At 41.1% G+C, this 21,955-nt stretch overlaps 1 protein-coding gene across 1 annotated transcript in view; it reads right to left on the bottom strand.

The window, feature by feature from the left end:
* Positions 1–2,563: 2,563 nt before the first annotated feature.
* Positions 2,564–21,955, bottom strand: part of ACADSB (acyl-CoA dehydrogenase short/branched chain) — a 29,696-nt gene continuing 10,304 nt past the window's right edge. Inside the window, exons 5-11 of the mRNA XM_075935313.2 lie at positions 21,198–21,368; positions 17,066–17,191; positions 16,556–16,648; positions 11,402–11,491; positions 9,614–9,751; positions 4,250–4,349; positions 2,564–3,495 (exon numbers count right to left, since the gene is read on the bottom strand). Of these exons, the coding sequence (XP_075791428.2) occupies positions 3,425–3,495; positions 4,250–4,349; positions 9,614–9,751; positions 11,402–11,491; positions 16,556–16,648; positions 17,066–17,191; positions 21,198–21,368 (789 nt within the window). The 3' untranslated portion in view covers positions 2,564–3,424. The remainder of the gene's footprint in view (positions 3,496–4,249; positions 4,350–9,613; positions 9,752–11,401; positions 11,492–16,555; positions 16,649–17,065; positions 17,192–21,197; positions 21,369–21,955) is intronic.

The raw sequence follows: 21,955 nt of genomic DNA on the forward strand, positions 1-21,955 counted from the left end.
ATCAAGAAATCCACACCTTTTCAATAAACAATTACTGCAGTACATTCTCAAGCACTTTATTTATTTCAGTGTAATATTATTCAAATCATGGGTTTTTAACTTTAATTAGATTATTCCACAATCTAATACAATTTACTTGTCAAATTTTCCATCATGTCAAACCAATTTTTCCAATTCTTAATTTCATCCCAATGTTCTCTTGCTGTGCTTCCACTCTCCTCCCCCAAACCTGTAACTCATCCCTGGACATAATTTTTTCAGTGGGTCCAAATTTTGGTACATGGTCACGGGCAAGTTCCAGATCTCCCAGAAGGGGCAGGGCCTCAGGCAGAAGGTATAGGGCTGGGGCGTCAGAGAGGAATTGTGTGTGTGTGTGTGGCCCAGAGATGGGAGAAGACCCGGGCCCACCCTCTCCAGCAGGTCCCATACCAAGGCCCTATCAGCAGTGGAATGGACCATCACTAGCTCAGCAGGGAATCCTACCAAAACACACTGAGCTTCCAAGGTACAACTCCCTGCCTTGGGCTACATCCTACCAGTTTTTCCAGTACAGTCTTCCCCAGGTCTTCCCGCTAGACTGGGGGTTTCTTCTGCAGTTCCCCGCTGACTGGCCTCTGTGTCTTGGTCCATCTGCAGTTTCATCTCAGGAGTTCCAGCAACACCTCCTTCTTCACTGGCAGTCAGCCCAGACCGAGCTGCTCCACAGGCTTTTATACTTGGCCTCCAGCTGAAGTTTGCCTAGCAGGGTTGTGGGGGCAGGGCCTCCACAGCCAGGTGGACAGGGTTTACCCTTGCAGCCCCAGTGCAGGATAGGTACACCCCATCACAGATGCCATTACAACTTGTGCTGCTGCAAAAAATTATGTGCCATTGTCCTAACCATTAGTCTCCCCAAGAAATAGACTGTGTGATGTTGGATATCTGTTAATTAATCTTGAGTTAGATTATATTGCTACACCAGTGTAGACTCCAATGTAGTGCCTGGGTTCATATGCACATGGGATTGAGCACCACTTGAGACCTCAGAAGCCCAATGCCCATCCCCTAAGGGGGACAGGCGTGTCTGGCCTGTGACAACATCTTGCCAGAAATTCAGTAGCTATAATAAACTTGCACACTTATTTGTATAGGTCTTTGTAGTTAAGACACAACATAAATGTGTATTATCTTGGAAAGTGCTCTGTACTTACTTATGTATCTTCATACAGCACTTCAGACAAGCATGTTGTGTGTGTCAGTGTTAATGGAACTATTGGCATTAATTCTCTGAAATCAGCTACCCGATGGTGAGCTGTATTTTCAAGAGGACTGCGTGGATTACACTAGCGAATCTAAAACTATGGGTTGGATTGGGTTGCCAGGGCTGGCTTAGACTTGCTGTTGCCTGGGGCTAAAGCCCAAAGCCCCACTGCCCAAAGCTGAAGCCAAAGCCTGAGTGCTCAGATCATAGGCCCCTTGCCTGAGACTGAAACCCTTGAGCTTCAGCTTTGGCTCCCACTGTCTAGAGTGGGAAGCTTGGGGTTGGGTCCCACCTGCCCTCCATTGCCCCACACAGCCAGGGCCAAGGGACTTAGGAAGGCTCAGGCCTCAGTCTACCCTCTTGGAGTCATTAAGTAATTTTTGTTGTCAGAAGGGGGTCATTGTGTAATGGAGCTTGAGAACCCCTGGATTACAGAACAGATTTGATGCTATTAGGCACATTGCAATATTTTGATTTTCCCAAATCACCTTAAGCAGATCTTTCCCAGTGTGATAATTCCAGCGAGTCCATACAAACAGTAGCCTTCTTAAACAACCCATAGTAGGCCCATGCTTATCCTCACCAAATTTGGATCATGGCACTTAGGCACCTTCTCCACGGTGTTAGCCTGAAGTAATCTTGTCAGAATACAAATCTCTAGCTCAAATTCAGTGGTGCTTTAAACTTCAACTAGCTGTCCAGCAGGGGAGCGCAGGTTGCATCTTACACAATTCATCAGCTGCTAAGCCATCAATCTGTGTAGCTCAAGTGTTTCATAGTGTGGCTGCTTTCATTTGATCTAGACCAACTCAAGTGGATAACGTGAACTAACTGTTCCAGAGAAAAAATGTCCTAAAATAAATTCTGGCTGGTCTTTACCCTCAGTTTCTTTTAGTTTAGCTGGAAGCATATTTGCAAACAACTTGATTTTTTTTCTCTTGAAAGTCACCAAACCATTGATCAAATGAATCTTGAAACTTCTTGTTTGTTTCAGTAAAGGGACAACTGTCACCCTAATACAAACATTCAATGGAAAAGTCACTCTACTTTGAAGTAGTCACATTAAAGCTGAAGATTCAATCACCATAAAGGGAGAAATGGTGCAGGGTTGAATCACAAGTTTAGCAAAGATGAAGCCCCAAATACTAATCTCTACTGTGATTCCACTGGTGACCTTGGGCAAATCACAACGGTGACACTTACCAATAAGTTTAAAAATGACACTGTGCTTTTTGTTTTGTGTTCATTCAGGAATCTGCTTGTTTTACTGATATAAAAAATGTAGAATTAGTAAAGTATCTCAAGACTCTCAGACTATGCAGATCATGAAAACTCATACTTTAATTGAAGAAGCTGTAGCTCGGAATCTAACAAAACATCCTTTTAAAAAATATTTTATAGTTGGTGGAATTAAATGGCTAAAATAGAATTAAAAGCTGTGATTAAACATTCCTCCTCTTTTAGTTGCTAAGCTTTTAGTCATTTGTTCTTAGTTTTCTGGTTCTCCAAGCACTGACTCATTCAGTGCAAGCAATATCTAATGTAAAAAAGAAGCAGACAAAAAAGATTCAGTCTTTCACCTTTTATATATAAAGATGCATACTTTTCTCTTTTGCAGAATACCTTTAATTTCCATCACTGAGTTTCTCCATCTAAGGGCCATATCCTTCACAGGGAGCCTGTGAAGCTTAATGTTTGTAACATGATTTAAACATGGAAACTACTATAAATATTAAAAGTATAAAGAGTATCAAATAGCTTATGTCATTGACCTTTTGCAGAGCTACCAGGACTTCCTGAAAGTTTCTGTTAATCAAGGACTGCTGAAATTTCCAGCTCTGCTCATTCTCACCACACCAAATGGTGCACAGCTGACTTTACACCAGCCAATTATATGTCTGCTCTGGGGGAACTACCTGCTTCCTAACATGGTTTTGTGCCCTTTTGGGCCGCTAGAACAGATTGAGGATTTATCTCGCATTGCTTGTTTCCTTGTGTTAGCAGAAACCATCTAATCACTTGAATTATTGCACTGTTTTAGAAGGGTATTAAGGATAAAATTCCATGATTTGTTTTTGTTTTTCTAAATTCACAATTTGGAATAAACATTTAACCTATGATTTCATCCATGAGATGTGCTGATTCTAATTTTCAGTCTAAACAGTCATGACATCCTTGTTGTTTTCAGTATTCTTGAGCTATGCATTTTGCAATTGTACTCAACTGGATATTTGAAGTTCCTTCATATATTGCACCTGAAACAAAGCAAAGGAAATACAACTGTACTAAGCACGTGAACAGTAACTTCAACCCTTGAATTAAAGATTCAATTAGAGCTCTAAGATTACAAATAGAGCTCTGTGAGGATATAAAATTGGTATCTGCATTAGAGATGTTTGAGTATAAACTAAGGATGTTAAATATCGATTAATTTACTAGTCAAGTATTCGATGGAATTTCCATAGACTACTTGACTAGTAGATAGGCACTTCCGCATTCCTCCTTTGAAATGTACAAGAGTCCCAGCAGTGGCTCTTGTGCATTTCAAAGTTGGAACTCTGCGTGCAGCCTGGGGTCAGTAGGATGTCCCGCTGATTCTGGGCTCCAGGAGGGCGTTTCTGCTTTGAAATGTACAGAGCCTTAGTATGGGACTTAGAAGCGCAAGCGGAAGTGAGACTTGGATTCCTAAATCAGTTGGACACTTTTAAACCCAATTTTCTCCCTCACACGACTTCAATTTTCTGTAAGTTCCTTTGATTCATTTGAACTGAAATTTTGATTGAACAGTAACATTCACACTAAAGTTGTACACACACTCTTTTTACACTGAATTAAATATGATAGATTGACTGAGATACCTATTTATGACCTTTATCATTGTCATATTTCAGTGTTTGTCTGCTGAAAGGAAATTTTTTCTGACAAATTGGTATCCAGGTAATTGAACCCACCGTGAAACACCACCAAACCCAAGTCTATATTATATAGTCATAAGAAATATCTGCTTACCAATTTTACAGTCTCGGTAGTATTTTTCAATTGGGTAATCTTTTGTGAATCCGACTCCACCCATCCATTCAATACATTTACTAGTTGTCAGTGCTGCAACCTAAGGAAAATCAGATTCACAATTATCATCCCAGGACACACCTTTGCCAAGATGTCAACAACATTTGTTCCATCTAATTTTAGCCACCTATCTTGTATAAACTGTATAAGAATGTTGTTTGCACGCCAATTTAAGGTTCATTTCTACTTCACCCACCTAATGACATGAAATCAGAATACCTATTTGTAACAGTTCCCTCCCTACCTAGAAATAGATTTTAATTGTTGTTTTGACTATCATGGCAAGTGAAAAGGAAGCAATTCCATGTTCATAGACATTTTTGGATCTTATATGCTGAAATATCATTATGACTGGAGGAGGCATTCCTGACCACAGATTATTTTCCCCCAATTTGCCATAGCAGTGACGTCTGAAATTGAATATTTCAGGGTATCTCCTTGAGGGTGAATGCTAGTATTCCTTGACCATGGGGTGCTCTTCCAGGAAGGACTGCTTGGCAGAAATGGAGTTCACCTTTCCAGGAGCGGGAAGGCCTTGTTTGGACACAGACTGGCTAACCTTGTGAGGAGGGCTTTAAACTAGGTTCGACGGGGACAGGTGAGCAAAGCCCACAGGTAAGTGCTGCATGTGCGGGACTGGGAGATGGGTTGGAAATGGGGGGGACTACGGCCTATAATGGCAAGGAGAAAGGAGGGTCAGGGCACAACAGGGAGGCAAGATCAAATCAGTATCTTAGATGCCTATATACAAATGCGAGAAGTATGGGTAATAAGCAGGAAGAACTGGAATTGCTAACAAATAAATACAACTATGATATCATTGGTATTACAGAAACCTGGTGGGATGGGACTCACGATTGGAATGTTGGTATGGAAGGGTACGGCTTGCTCAGGAAGGACAGACAGGGAAAAAAGGGAAGAGGGGTTGCCTTGTATATTAAAAATGTACACACTTGGACTGAAGTGGAGATGAACGTAGGAGATAGCTGTGTAGAGAGTCTCTGGGTTAAGCTAAAAGGGGTAAAAAATGAGGGTGATGTCATGCTAGGAGTCTACTACAGGCCACCTAGCCAGGTGGAAGAGGTGGATGAGGCCTTTTTTAAACAATTAACAAAACTATCCAAAGTCCAAGATTTGGTGGTGATGGGGGACTTCAACTATCCAGACATATGTTGGGAAACTAACACAGCGGGGCACAGGCTATCCAATAAGTTTCTGGACTGCATTGGAGACAACTTTCTGTTTCAGAAAGTTGAAAAAGCTACCAGAGGAGAAGCTGTTCTGGATTTGATTTTAACAAATAGGGAGGAACTAGTTGAGAACTTGAAAGTGGAAGACAGTATGGGGGACAGTGATCATGAAATAATAGAGTTCATGATCTTAAGGAAAGGTAGAAGGGAGACCAGCACAATTGAGGTAATGGATTTCAGGAAGGCAGATTTTGATAAGCTCAGAGAACTTGTAGGTAAGGTCCCATGGGAAGCAAGACTGAAGGGAAAAACAACTGAGGAGAGTTGGAAGTATTTCAAAGGGACGCTGTTAAGGGTCCAAAAGCAAACAATTCCGCTGTGTAGGAAAGATAGAAAATATGGCAAAAGACCAGCTTGGCTTAACAAGGAGATCTTGCATGATCTCAAAATAAAAAAGGAGTCCTATAAAAAATGGAAACTAGGACAAATAACAAAGGATGAATATAGGCAAGCAACACGGGAATGCAGGGGCAAGATTAGAAAGGCAAAGGCACAAAATGAGATCAAACTAGCTACAGGCATAAAGGGAAACAAGAAGACCTTTTATAAATACATTAGAAGCAAGAGGAAGACCAAGGACAGGGTAGGCCCACTGCTCAGTGAGGAGGGAGAAGCAGTAACAGGAAACTTGGAAATGGCGGAGATGCTCAATGACTTCTTTGTTTCGGTCTTCACCGAGAAGTCTGGAGGTGTGCCTAACGTAGTGAATACAAGCAGAGAGAGGGTAAGTTTAGAAGATAGGATACACAAAGAACAAGTTAAAAATCACTTAGGAAAGTTAGATGTCAGCAAGTCACCAGGTCCTGATGAAATGCATCCCAGGATACTCAAGGAGCTGATAGAGGAGGTATCTGAGCCTTTAGCTATGATCTTTGAAAAATCAGGGAAGACGGGAGATTCCAGAAGACTGGAAAAGGGCAAATATTGTGCCCATCTATAAAAAGGGGAATAAGAACAACCCAGGAAACTACAGACCGGTCAGTTTAACGTCTGTCCCAGGGAAGATAATGGAGCAGGTAATTAAGGAAATCATATGCAAACACTTGGAAGGTAATAAAGTGATAGGGAATAGCCAGCATGGTTTTGTGAAGAACAAGTCATGCCAAACTAATCTGATAGGTTTCTTTGATAGGATAACGAGCCTTGTGGATAAGGGAGAAGCGGTGGATGTCATATACCTAGACTTTAGTAAGGCATTTGATACGATCTCGCATGATATTTTTATTGATAAACTAGGCAAATATAACTTAGATAGGGCCACGATAAGGTGGGTGCATAATTGGCTGGATAACCGTAGTCAGAGAGTTGTTGTTAACGGTGCTAAATCCTGCTGGAAAGGGATAACAAGTGGAGTTCCGCAAGGGTCTGTTTTGGGACCCGTACTGTTCAATATCTTCATCAATGATGTAGATATTGGGATAGAGAGTACGCTTATTAAGTTTGCAGATGATACCAAACTGGGTGGGGTTGCAACTTCTTTGGAGGATAGGGACATAATTCAAAATGACCTTAGCAAGTTAGAGAAATGGTCAGAGGTAAACAGGATGAGGTTTAATAAAGAGAAATGCAAAGTGCTCCACTTAGGAAGGAACAATCAGTTTCACACATACAAGATGGGAAGCGACTGTCTAGGAAGGAGCATGGCGGAAAGGGATCTAGGGGTCATAGTGGACCACAAGTTGAATATGAGTCAACAGTGGGATGCTGTTGCAAAAAAAGCAAATATGATTCTAGGTTGTATCAACAGGTGTGTTGTAAGCAAAACTCGTGAAGTCATTCTGCCGCTCTACTCTGCACTAGTTAGGCCTCAGCTGGAGTACTGTGTCCAGTTCTGGGTGCCACATTTCAAGAAAGATGTGGAGAAATTGGAAAGGGTACAGAGAAGAGCGACAAGAATGATTAAAGGTCTAGAGAACATGACCTATGAAGCCAGGCTTCATGAACTGGGCTTGTTTAGTTTGGAAAAAAGAAGATTAAGGGGGGACATGATAGCGGTTTTCAAATATCTAAAAGGGTGTCACAAGGAGGAAGGAGAAAATTTGTTCCTCTTGGTTTCTGAGGACAGGACAAGGAGTAATGGGCTTAAAGTGCAGCAAGGGAGGTTTAGATTGGACATTAGGAAAAAATTCCTAACTGTCAGGGTGGTCAAATATTGGAATAAATTGCCAAGGGAGGTGGTGGAATCTCCCTCTCTGGAGATATTTAAGAACAGGTTAGATAGACATCTGTTAGGGATGGTGTAGACGGAGCTTGGTCCTGCCTTGAGGGCAGGGGGCTGGACTCGATGACCTCTCGAGGTCCCTTCCAGTCCTATGATTCTATGATTTGATATTTTACTGAGTGGAAATTAATACTACACTTCCTTTCTTTAATTCTGCTCTTTGAGATACTTCTATATGTTACTAGCTGGACTTACCCGGCGTTGCCTAGGAAACCGGAGGAACAAAATTTAGAAAAACAGAAGCTGGTCCTGACAGCCTCCAGCCACACCGCAGTTGCCAGTGCCTGACATCTGGCCATTATGGCAGACCCCCATGCTTTTCTACTGCTGCATAAAGCAAAATCTCTGACCCCAAAAAGAGTCATTGCAATGTTGAGAATCAGAGCTATATGACTTGTATCTGAGTTTGCCAAAAGTCACAATAGAAACTATGTCTCTTTTCTTCCCATGTCATGAGTCTTGGAGCCATTAAAAGCACAGTGGAAGGGAGAGCCTTCAAATCACCATGGCTTGTTTCCCCACCATTGCTTGGAAGCATATGGAGACCCCTCTTCAATAGTGCTATGTTTTACTTCCTATTAGATGGTATTTTTGCTAATTATCCTTGTAGAAGCTAATTTTTTTTGTTAGGGAAGTAGCTGATAGGCACGCTGGGTCTGCAAATTCTCATCCAAGACCTGAGTACAGGGATGGCTCAATCAATGGGGCTGGCCCTACTGAATCTGAGAGATTTCAAGGTGACACCTCAAATTCTTCTCCCATCTTTTCTGATGAAACTATGAGTCAACTTCCTGAGCCTGCTGGCACCTCTATAGTCCCTCGTCCAGCACCACCCCCTTGACCAGCTGCCCCTCCCATGAACTGCATCTCTCACCTTCCCCGGGATCATCCAGTATCAAACCCAGGACCAGTGCCCAGATTTGAGGGATCCCCCTCCCCCGGCCTTAGATTAATTTCTCACCCACCCAGCATCATCCAGTGTTGCCTCTTGGGCCAGAGCCCCTCAAAGGAGACCCCCTCCCCTGCCATGGGCTTCATTTCGCACTCACTCCCTGCAGGATTGTCCAGCCCCACTTCCTTCATCCCCCTACAATCCTGCTCTCCCCCCACTCACTCCCAACGGTCCAGCCCCCCTGGACCAGCCTGCCCCCCAACGATCCAGTCCCCCCCAATCCTGCCCTACCCCCCACTAGCCCCCAACAGTTCAGTCCTCCTGGAACAGTCCCCCCCATTCATTCCCTCCCCACAGCTCTCATCTCCAGATCCCCAATGCACCTCCTTCCAGACATTTTTTCAAAGTGGCAGCTGAGCGGTAACACCAGCTCCGCCTCCTCCACCTAGAGCGAGCCCCAGCAGCAACCTGCCCGCCCATTGGTCAGCCACCGGGCCCTGAGCCAATCACAGTATTGAAGAGGGGCCTCCATATGCTTCCAGCAATGGCGGGGAAGCCACTTCTCCCCACACTGCCAAGCTCTGTGTAGCCCCGGGGAGAGGCGTCGGTCTCTCATCTCTTCCCTCCCACAGTACCTTAAAACCTTCTCCTGGAGGAATGGTTATCCCATGGAAAGTTTGGATGCGGTAGCTCTTATAGTGTCCAAGTTATTAGAGCACAAACATACAAACATTCTCCTTTATATATTAGATTTAAGGGGGTTATACTGTTTCTCTCTCAGCTGACCTACTTTCATCCCATCCGAAAACTGTGAACTGGAAACAAAAGAACTATGTTCCATTTACAAAGAAAACAAGTTATTAAAAACAAATTTAGCAAATACATGAGGTTAAAACTAACAGCAAATGAACTGAGTAACCAATAAAGTACATTTTGTTTACCTCTGCAGCATAATACTTGGCCATGCTTGACTCTTTTACGAATGGCTTTCCTGCTTCTACAAGTCGGGCTGCATTGTAAGTCAGCAATCTTGCTGCTTCCAGCTGGGTGGCCACTTGAGCTATCTGATGTTGCATTCCCTGTAACAAGTTGGCCTGACATTAGATAAAACTTATAACACATTTAATATTTTTAAAAGTATTATCCAGCTGCCTAACTTCAATATGCAGCAAAATGTATATTGCTTTTCAAAAATTTAAAGCTCATGGCCTGACTCTCTGTATGTTATACTCTGGGTGAAAACCACTAGGCACCTATGTTGCATTACTCTTCAAATAGCAAGAGGCAATATTTAATCTTTTTCTTATTTTCCTTTCCCTCCTCTTTAGCTACCTGTGGCTACAGTATAGGCCACATTTGCACAAAGGTGTTTTCATGTATGTATAGCTTAAAATACAATATTTATACAATGCAAGGTTTAGAATTTTAAAATACTTGGATATAAACAGACCTGCCATTGACTCCAATCACTAAGGCTGTGTCCAGACTCAGGGGTTTTTTCGAAAAAAGTAGCCTTTTTTCGATAAAACTTCACCTGCGTCTAGACTGCAGCCGCATTCTTTCGAAATTAAATTGAAAGAACGCGGCTTTTCTTTCGATGGCGGTAAACCTCATTTCACGAGGAAGAACGCCTTCTTTCGAAAGAAGGCGTTCTTGAATGTAAATAGGGCTTCTTCGAAAGAGAGCATCCAGACTCACTGGGTGCTTTCTTTCGAAAAAGCGGCTTGCTCTTTCGAAAGTTCCGCGTACAGTCTAGACGCTCTCTTTCGAAAGAGGCTCTTTCGAAAGTATCTTTCGAAAGAGGCTTGCAGTCTAGACATAGCCTAACTGAAAAAAGGTAGGAGACTTTTTTAGAGTGTGGGAGGAGGAGTGGCCTACCAAGTAGTATGAAGTTATATTGCCTGATCTTGGAATGGAAAACTCTATGATAGAAAGAGAGGATGCTGTGTGGAGTGGGGCAGAAGAGAATATAACGAGCATGGAAATGTTTAAGTTTTTTAATTTTTCTGGTGGATAAAAACCTCTCATCCACTCTATATCCCACCCATGCATAACCCTGTCCCTAAAATTTATAGAAGGCTGCAGTCTGCAGAAAAAGACCCCCTTTTGATGATCATAAAGTTTGTCAGTAGTCTGGGAGCACAACATAATGAATTTCATTCCAGGGGAAGTTAATGACATACAGGTAAGTGTCATTGGATTTGTAAAAAATCTACAAAATCAATTACAGTGGTGCCACCCTCTGTGGCATAATGGAATGTGTGTGAAATAGATATTACCAATGAACTAAGTGTCTTTATATAAAGCAAGAGTCAAATTATTAAACTTCCTTCAGTTTCTCCTTATCTGTTTAATGTTTCCAGGGTCTCCAGAGAGCATCATCCCCTACTTCATGAAAAAATGGAGTGAAAATTAAGACAAATACAATTTATTGTATGGATCAAAAGTGTACCAGATTAGGTGTATACATACATTGTTTATTTCATACTTGTGTGTTTAGATTTTAACTAATGATTGAAATAACAGATACAGATTTGCAGTCTGTATATAACAAATTAAAGCTTATCTGAATTTCTTTTCAATTGCCATTCCCAGACATTGAGAAGGGGAGACATTAAACAACACTAGGGCACTATAGCTATTCAGTTAGATTATTTATTCCTGACACATTTTATTATGATTACTACTCCTTTAAGAAGACAGCTTTTAATATATACACTGACAAATACCTGAAAATCAAATATGCTTTTCCCAAACTGTACTCTCTCCTTTGTATATGGAACAGTGTGGTCAAAACATCCCTGTGCCAATCCCAACATCTGTGAATGAACAGAGAAACAAAGATTACACTGAGTAAACAATTTGTACATTTAATGTACCCAACGGAGGTAATAATTACAGTAATTCTTTTTCTGGGCAGATGGTGTGCCTTTTTAGTTTTTTGGCATTCAAGAAGATGAGCTTAGTTTTTCTCTGTAAAAAGAAATGCTGTATATAGCATCAGGAATAATGAAACCAAAGATGATGATGTAAATATAAAGTATAATAAAACAATTCTAATTGGAATCTTAACTGAGGTTTTACTAGTATTACAATACTTGTCCAGGTGACTCGTGATAAAGAGTCTAGGTAAAGAATAAGCCTATTGTATAATCAGGTGGATGCATAGCGAAGCCCTGTATAACAAGGCAAGAATTTAGTAAAAAATTGTAGTGAACTTTTCTGTAAAAATCAGAGGTGTTATAGATGATGACCCAACTAGTCTTTTCTAACTTCAGTATGCAATTCTGTGAAAAGTCCTAATTGCTTTGGACAGGAAAATTACTGTATACCAAACAGTGGAGCCACATCTACACTGCGAGCTTTCTCGGCAAAAAATATGCTAATGAGTGACTCATTTGCATATTTTTTGCGGAGAAAACTCGTAGTGTAGACATAGCCTGGCTAAATATATACATGTACTAGGGATATTAAAAATGAGAAAAAATATTAATGGTGCAACCCATAGATATTTTTAATCAGTTACACAACTGTGGGGTTGCTGCAGCTCCCGGTCCTATGGGACTGCCAGGGTTCCTGTAGCCCCACCATTGCAGGGCTGCAAGCAGCCCTATGAAGAGTTTAACTAGTGCCAATAAGTGTAAACTTATTGGTTAACCTGTTAAACTCTTATATCCCTACTACCTACAGAAACTGAATTACTATCAAATTATTTTGCTGTTATGAAGGTGCCAGATTACAAAATCAAACAAAATACAAATACAAAATTAGAGTAATTTAGCTATAGAAGTGGTACAGTGATGAAGCTCAAGCATCCCCATAATGTTCTGGAGAGCCCAGTTTTAGAGGACAGTTAGGAGATCTGATAACTATTCAACCTTTGGCAGCTCTACTGAAGATACCAAGTCAGCAGCCAGTTGTGATGTGGACATGTGCTTACTTGCACCTGAAGTAACGGTAACAATTCATATAGATCACTAAAAAGCCATCAGAAATAAAAACTTTGAATTACTATCAATCTAGCTGGACTGGATGAAAATTAGTGACCTAGAAATTGAACGTATTGCAAAACAAATCCCCTGGACCTCTGATATCTCACATCTAAGATGTTAGATGAACGGATTTAAACTCCTACTTCCTAATAACTTCACTATGACATTCAGTTATGAGTCATTATTTAACACCTGCTCATATAACAAACTGAATATGAGCCAACAGTGTGAAGTTGCAAAAAAAAAAAAAAAAAAAAAAAAAAAAAAAAAAAAAAAGCAGCGCACTAATATTCTGGGGTGTATTAATTGGAGCGTTTTACATAAGATGTGGAAGGAAAATTTTCTGCACCACTGAGCACTGGAGAGGCCTCAGGGGTATTATTGTGTCCAGTTTGGGGCACAACATTGCAAGAAGAATGTGGATAAACGAGAAAGTCCAAAGGAGAGAAATCTAAATGATAAATGATTTAGAAATGCTGACCTATGAGGAAAGGTTTAAAAAAAAAAAAAAGGTCTTTAATCTTGAGAAAAAGACAACTGCATATAGGGACCTCAGTTTTCAAATCTCTCTATATATTAAAAAAAGCTTTTCCTGCAGGACGACAAAGTGACATCATCACATCACTTTGCAACCCACCAGCCTCCTCCCTTTCTCCCCGCTCCCCTCCCAACTCGAGCCTGAATTTGCTGCTTCCCCTCACCATTTGGAATTGCTATTTTAAACCAAGCCCCCATTCCCCTTCCTCCACCTCCAGCCCACAGGGTTTTCAATGCCAAGAAACATGGCACAGTAGCCAGCAGACCCCGCATCACAGCCATAACAGCCCAGGGGCAGTGCACGGGAGGGGGAGGGTGCAGTGCTCAGGACAGCAGCCTGGGTACGTCTACACTAGCTTGCTAGTTCGAGCTAGGTAGGCAAATGAGGGCAACCGGAGCTGCAAATGAAGCCCGGGATTTAAATATCCCGGGCTTCATTTGCATCTTCCTGGGCACCACCATTTTTAAATCCCCCTTAGTCCGAACTTCGTGCCCGCGGCAACACGCAGCACAGAGTAGGTAGTTCGAAATAGGATCTCTAACGAGGTGTACCAGTAGTTCGAATTAGAGATCCTAATTCAAACTACCTACTCTGTGCCGCATGTAGCCGCGGGCACAGATTTCAGACTAAGGGGGATTTTAAAATGACAGCGCCCGGGAAGATGCAAATGAAGCCCGGGATATTTAAATCCCGGGCTTCATTTGCAACTCCGGTTGCCCTCATTTGCCTACCTAGCTCGAACTAACGAGCTAGTGTAGACATACTCTGACTGACCAGAGTCCAGCTGCTGCCACAGAGACTCAACCTCTGCCCAGCGGCTGCACTTAATGCAGCTGCCAGAGCATCCCAGAGCCACCTGTGGGAGCTGCCACATTGACCTGTCTGCTCCTTCCCTTCTACTCCCAGCAGGTGGCCCTGGGCTCTGTGGGCAGGACTGGGGCAGTGAGCAGTGCAGGTGGGACCACATGGGGAGAGTTTGGGACAGCGTCCCACACACTGCTGCTTCCCCTACCTCAGGAGGCTGCAGTGCTCTGGAGAGAAGCGTGCACACGGTACTACCTGTGCCTCACTGCATCCCAGGCAGGATGGGCAGGCACCCTTGCTCCTCTCTGGCCACTGGGATCACAGCTGGGCCTGGCTTTCACTGTGACCAGGACAGGGAAAGGGTTAGGGTTGGGAGGATGGGGAAGAGAAAGGGCCCAGGCTGCGAGGGGGAGGGGAGAGGGAGAGGAGAGGCAGAAAGAATCCTGGCTCGTAGGGGGCTGGGGAGAGATTGGAGGGAGAAGAGCCCTAGGCTGGTGTGGCGGGGGGAGGAGGGAGAATGGTGGCCTAGGCTGGCATGGTGCGGGAGGGAGAAGGGACTCAGGTTGGCAGGAAGGAAGGGAGCTGAGCTGATGGGGCCGAGGGGTGGGAGAAGGGAGAAATGATCAGGGCTGGTGCAGCTGCAGCCCAGCCCTCCCCAGTGACTGTGGGGAGAGAGAAGCCGGGGTTGCCTACCTCCCGCGAGAAGGGAATTGGCAAGCACAGTGAGCAGGGGGCACAGCCCTCTAGCATGTTAATAAAAGCTATTAACAGGATGGTGATTGTTCTCCATGTCCACTGAAGGCGGAACAAGTAGTCATCTTAATCTTCAGCAACTCAATTATTATCAAATTATTTTTCTGTTATGAAGGTGCCAGATTGACAGAATTAGAGTAATTTAGCTATAGAACTGGTACAGTGGTGGTGTCTGATTTGTTAGACATATAGGGCTCGTCTACATTGGCCCCTTTTCCGGAAGGGGCATGGTAATTTTTGAAATCGCAATAGGGAAATGCGCGGGGGATTTAAATATCCCCGGCGACATTTAAATAAAAATGTCCGCCGCTTTTTTCCGGCTTTTAGAAGTACTTTGAAGTAGGAATAAGATCCTCCGGAAAAGGGCGCTTTTTCCGGAGGATCGGGGCCAGTGTAGACGCTCTTTTCCGGCTTTTCTAAAAGCCGGAAAAAAGCGGCGGACATTTTTATTTAAATGCCGCCGGGGATATTTAAATCCCCCGCGCATTTCCCTATTGCGATTTCAAAAATTACCATGCCCCTTCCGGAAAAGGGGCCAATGTAGACGTAGCCTAGGGGGAAAAGGTAGCTAAGTATGAGACTAGATTATCAAGAGTTTGTGGAATTAGTCACTTAGGTTTTTAAGAACTGTTTATGCAAACACCTGTTGTGTATGACATAGGTATACCTTTGTTATGCCTCAGTCTGGAGAGAATAAGACCTCTTGAGATCTCTTCCAGCACTGTATTTCTAGAACTACACAGCCTTCTGGTAATGCTAATGGTAATTACACAAGCATCAAAAACAGAATATACTTGTACTTGGTGAAAGTGACATATTGAACTCTAGGGCCAGTTGTGTCTGAGCCTGACACACATCATGACCCCATTTACCAATTTTTGGGAAAAATTAAAATGTATTAAAAACACACTTTTAAAAACTGAGTCTGGCAAACTGGTCTGAACAAGGATTTTTAGATCTGGATAGAAGATTAATACTCATGAAAAATATTTTACTGCAAAGAACTTTCCCCCTCTCCCTGTGGACTATCCAGACCCTGATTAACCAATTAAATGATTAAAATTATATTGTTTAACCGATTAACATTGTAAAGGGATACATACATCCCTAGCCACATCTATTTTTCAACATATAAAAGCCTGGGCCAGCATTAAAGAGTAGCCAGAGGCAGTATCATGAAATTAAGTTGCTCAAACTTCTGCCCTGAGTAATAGGGGTTAGGGCCCTAGGCTACAGTACAGTATGGTGGGGCTCTGGCTTTCTGTCCGGGGCGCTAGCAAGTCTAATGCGCTAGCAAGCCATGCTTGGTGGATCCCTAAAACCTGCCCAGGGCCCCCCACTGCTTTAGAATATGTGCTAACTACTTTTGCTAAACTATGTTTGATCTTGTATTTAGTTGTGACGCAGAGAATCTTTCCCAGACCTGAAGAAGAGTTCTGTGCAGCTCGAAAGATTGCTTCTCTCAACAACAGAAGCTGGCCTACAAAAGATATTATCTCCTCATTGTCTCTCAAATGATGATGACATTTTAGATATTTGAAAATTAATTAAGTAATCATTAGAAATTAACTGCTGTTTGATCTCAAAATATACTACTACAATGGAACCAGAATTCTGCATTATTAAAAGCATTCCTATGTACAATAATCAGTATAATATAGGGTCCTCTACCAAACATTATTTTATCTTACATAAAGGCAGAGTGACATCTAGTGGCAACACAGATGCTTTTCATTTAATTTCCCCAAATTCAAACTACAGAATTATTGCATTAAATATTAAACAATGATACCCACCTGTGCAGCAATACCTATTCTGCCTACATTTAGCAGTTCAATTGCATACTTATAGCCTTGCCCAAGCTGTCCCAGGATGTTGGTCTCAGGAACCTGAAGAATAAAACCACTCAATTATTCCTTTTCTGTTCTATAACTGCTAGTACTGCACACAGTTGAATCAGTATATATGTTTTATTTAACATGCCTCATAATTGAATGAAGCAATGTAAAATGGGCACCTAATTCCCATAATACTTTTGCAGAACGCTCCCCAGCACACAGAATGACAGAGAAAATTATTCAGAAATGGACCATTAATGAAAATTTCACGTGAGGTGCTACATGAATAATCCAAGTCCCTTAAATCCTGATTAGCAAAATGCTGGGCAGCCATACCTGCCCCCTCCAAATTCAGTGTTTGAAAATCAAGGTGTTACCAAGTCTTCTTTCCTAATCCTGTATCATACTCAAGATGTATGCAGGTTACACTTAACAACATTACTAAATTTCTATGAAAATTTAAAGTACCTTAACATTTTCAAATATTACTGGACATGTAGAAGATGCTCTGATTCCCAGTTTATCTTCCTTTTTCCCTACATGTAGGCCCTCTGTGTCACGATCTACTATGAAGCATGTAATTCCCTTGTAACCCTAAGCAATAAATAAAAAACAAAAAACTGGCTTTTGTGATAAACCCAAATGGGCATTGAATATTTGATTTCTATATTGCAATATAAACACGTTAAATACTATATTAATATATAAAATGTGGAACCATCATCTGTTTTATTTTCCCCAGCTATATCTTTTGTAATTACAATAATTTAGCAAAGGCCAAGTCATTCATTTTTGTGGATAAAGTAACATAGAAAAAGAGCATTTTTAGAAGCGTCTGAGTGACTGTCTTGGCCATAACATCCACATGGTGAGGAATGAGAGCCTCAAAAGAGGGGGAAGGGATAGAGTCTGTAATACCTATATAGAATGTAAAGCAATTGGAAATTCTGACCCAATCCTGCAGTCCTTGTGCAACTCAAGTTCCTCTTCAGTACTCTTTTGAGCTCACTTTACCCTTGACAGTAAATCCTGTTTTTGTGCTGCGCTCCCACTGGCTTTCCTACTAAAACTGCCCACTTCTGCTCTGTAAAGTGTAAGAGTTAGCATTGCTCTCTGAAGCATCGCACCATCTTCTGCATGGAAAGCTGTGGCCTTTGCCAGGAAACCATGCTTCCAGAGTGGTTGTTTCCTGCATTTCACCCCTTTTCCAGCAATCACAAGCCAATTTCAGCAGAGTCCCATACACCTGATTCTTTGAATTTCCATTGATATCAGAGGGGAACAGGGAATTTAACACCTTTATAAGCCTTAATAGCATGGCATTCATGTGGCGAGGCTGCAGGCAACTATTATGTGTATGAAAGATGGGGATGTACTTCACACATACACAATGGGAAGCGACTGTCTAGAAGGAGTATGGCAGAAAGTGATTGAGGGGTTATAGTGGACCACAAGCTGTGTATGAGTCAGCAGTGTGATGCTGTTGCAAAAAAAGCAAATGTGATTCTGGGATGCATTAACAGGTGTGTTGTGAGCAAGACACGAGAAGTCATTTTTCCGCTCTACTCTGCGCTAGTTAGGCCTCAGTTGGAGTATTGTGTCCGTTCTGGGCACCGCATTTCAAGAAGGATGTGGAAAAATTGGAGAAGGTCCAGAGAAGAGCAACAAGAATGATTAAAGGTCTAGAGAACATGAGCTATGAAGGAAGGCTGAAAGAATTGGGTTTGTTTAGTTTAGAAAAGAGAAGATTGAGGGGGGACATGATAGAAGTTTTCAGGAATCTAAAAGGGTGTTATAAGGAGGAGGGAGAAAACTTGTTCACCTTGGCCTCTGAGGATAGAACAAGAAGCAGTGGGCTTAAACTGCAGCAAGGGAGGTTTAGGTTGGGCATTAGGAAAAAGTTCCTAACTGTCAGGGTAGTCAAACACTGGAATAAATTGCCCAGGGAGGTTGTGGAATCTCCATCTGTGGAGATATTTAAGAGTAGGTTAGATAAATGTCTATCAGGGATGGTCTAGACAGTATTTGCTCCTGCCAAAGAGGGCAGGGGACTGTACTCGATGACCTCTCGAGGTCCCTTCCAGTCCTAGTATTCTATGATTCTACGTATATGGTATTAGGAAATGTTTTCTTGCCCATTTCCACATATAATTTTTTCCTTCATGCTATAAAATAGAGTCTTACTCCTGGGGAAAATTTGTGCCATTGTGTACATGCAGAATTCATACCATGCACAGAATTTTTTTTCTGGGCAGAAAATACATTCTGCTCAAGAACTGTTGAAGTCCCTCCTTTCGCCTACCAGAGGCCAATGTGTAGCCAGAACATAAAGTGGTGACTGACTGGCAATAGCAACCTGCTGCATACATCAGCATCCTGCCTGAAGAGCCAGGTTTGGAGACAAAGGATCTGAGTGGGGGACAAGGGCTGCTGGGGGGGAGGGGTCATGAATTGGGATTCAGAAGGACAGAGCAGGCCAGGGATTCAGGAGCTAGTGGAGTGACAGCATTAAACTGAATGGGAAGGGTTGCAGGGCCACCTGAGAATGGGGGCAAACGTGCCTGACTAAATTGGAGAGACTGGGGTCACTAAGGGCATGTCTAACACGGGAGAGTAATTTTCAAATAAGTCCTCTTATTTCAAAATAACAAGGTGAGCGTCCACACTACTAAACCTGCTACTTTGAAACAATGGACTTGTTATTTTGAAATATTAACTCCTGCTTGTGAAGAGAAATAAACTTATTTCGAAATAACTTGGTAGTGCAGACATAGCCTTAGGGTCTGCATGGGGAAGCTCCCCGACTTCCTAGCCTACCCCAAAAAATCTATTCCATACTTCTCCCATTCATATCCAACAACCCTCCACAATCACTCCCAGGCTCCTTCCCTCTCCCTCAGTTTCTCCATTAACATTGACTCCCCCCAAGCATTTGCACTGCTTCTGAGGGATGCAGAAAATACATTTCTTATTGCAATTGAAATAAATTACTCAAAGTTCTGTATAAATTTGCCTAATAAGGAATCTAGTAAAAGAAAGTTTAGGTTTTTACTTTGTGTTATCACAGACATTGCTGACAGATATTTTGAAATAAAGTACCAAAATAATTGAAACTGATGAGATTATACTGTGTTATTTTGACATCAAAAATATGCAGAATTTTAAAATATCGTGTAGATTTTTTTGCACACTTCCCCTAGGACTAACTACAGAGGAGAATCTAGTTTAATATTAACATGAATTCTAAGTTAATAAGTAACCACGTTCTTCAAATTTTGTATTCAGAATAAAGTTTTGATAGTGTGCAGTAGGTAAGGTCTGAGGCAATATATATGGACTTCATGATCAACCTTAATTATGAAATTGCCTAATTTTTGGCTACTTCACTTTGCAACCTCAATATTTTAACATAGTTTCTGGCTGCAATATTTATAAGCTTTGTATAAAGTACAAGCTACGTGATATTTCAGTGTATAATCCTATACCGGTCTGCTCTCATATAGCACATATGTAATTCCAATTTACATAAATGGCAGCAGCACACAATGGCAGGAAGATGAACAGATTCCATATTTAGCTGAAATTATATTTAGTGTTCACACAAGACTTAACTTATTCATCAACTTGAACTTCACTTTATAGTTTGAAATTGTCTGTTTGTTGACATAGAAATACATTGTTTCCTTGAATTAAGAACCTTCTTCTAAATGTCAGTGTTCAATGTAGAAAGTTAAAAATGTCCATATTATTAGCTATGCTGAACTTCTTAATTTATCTACCTATTTATGAATGAAGACATTTAGGAAACAAAGACAGACAGACAGTCCTGGACTGGAAATTGCATGATTTTCAACTAAAAAGTCAGCTCTTCATAGATGGAATTTAAAAACTCTTTTGATCAGTTGAAATGTCAACTTAAGTAATAATGTATTATAAGTATCTTCAAATTAGGCTTTTTTTTAATGGGACACTGCAAAATAAATAATCTAATAATCAAGCAAAATACTTTTTCTAATAATTAATTTTGCAGCTGCTCAGTTTTCACCAGTACATCATTTTTAGTTAATCAGTGGAAATATTTTTACATTTTAAACTATGCTGTTCAGGATTTTTTTTGGCTCTACTGTTCTTATACCTAACCTGATAAATGAAAAAAACAAACACAAACGTCATACTTCTTTTTTAATGTCCTTTGTCACATGGGCATGGTTTAATACTGTACTAACTTTTCCTTTCCATGCATGTAGGCCTAGTTCTATTTCACTTTTAATTGCAGTATCCTGCCTATAACATACCATTAAATGATTAGATTACAGAAGTGCCATCAAGATCCAGAATACGTATTCTTTGATGACAAAGGATATGCTAATATTTGTTAGGTCACTAATTTGGAAAATTATTGTTTTTATATGCACAGGGATGTGAAGAAATGTATTAAAATACTCACCAGGTTCTTAATTTTTACCATATAGATCATTCAGGGATAATATTATTAATTTTAAAAAATCCATTTTTAGTGGGAGCAAGATGCCAAAAACATACACATTACATTAGCATGATATTATCAATAGCTCCAGGAAACTCTCCCATAGCAACTTACCAAAGAAGGATTTACATTTGCCATCACAAAAAACACTCCTGCCAGTTCTGCAAAGCTTATCCACATCTTTGAGCCATTGATAATGTAGTAGTCTCCTTTCTTTTCAGCACGAGTCTTCAAAGAAAATGCATCACTGCCAGATCCAGCCTCTGAAAGGCAGAAACTGCCTATCTATCAATTGAAGAGCAAACTACATTACAGATTTTATTTAAAATATGTGCACTGCATACAACATTAATATAAAACTTTAAAGGAAAATAAATATAAAGTTATTAAATACTTCAACCATTCTTAAACTACATATCCTGGGTAGTATCAGTTAGGTTTATAAACATGAAGACAGGGCTGTTTAGAGGTTAGAGTGAGAAAGAACCAAGTTATGGCTGCTTTCCCAAACTTACTTACAATGTAACCACTCTGTTTCAGTTAGCCAACCAGTACTATGGACCTAATATCCTTCCTTCCTATCAAAAAGTTTTGTGAGGATTAATATGGATATAGTACTGATTCTTAGATAAAAGTCTCTATGGAATAAAAGTAATTACAGTAATTAATTAGCTATCAGCGAAGGATTTCCAAGGGTGTCTGTTAGAAGTTATTTTTGTGACAATAAAACGGCTTAAAGATCTTAATCCTCCTTAACAAAAAAGTAAAAAAAAACAACTTGTTATGGGTACAGATACTTGTTATGGGTATCTGTCAAGCTGACCTTGATGTGTTGCCCCAACTCAATGTTACATGAGCTGTATTCAGATTTA

The sequence above is a fragment of the Pelodiscus sinensis genome, chromosome 8, assembly GCF_052426305.1.
Source record: "Pelodiscus sinensis isolate ZL-2025 chromosome 8, ASM5242630v1, whole genome shotgun sequence".
Taxonomy (NCBI): domain Eukaryota; kingdom Metazoa; phylum Chordata; order Testudines; family Trionychidae; genus Pelodiscus; species Pelodiscus sinensis.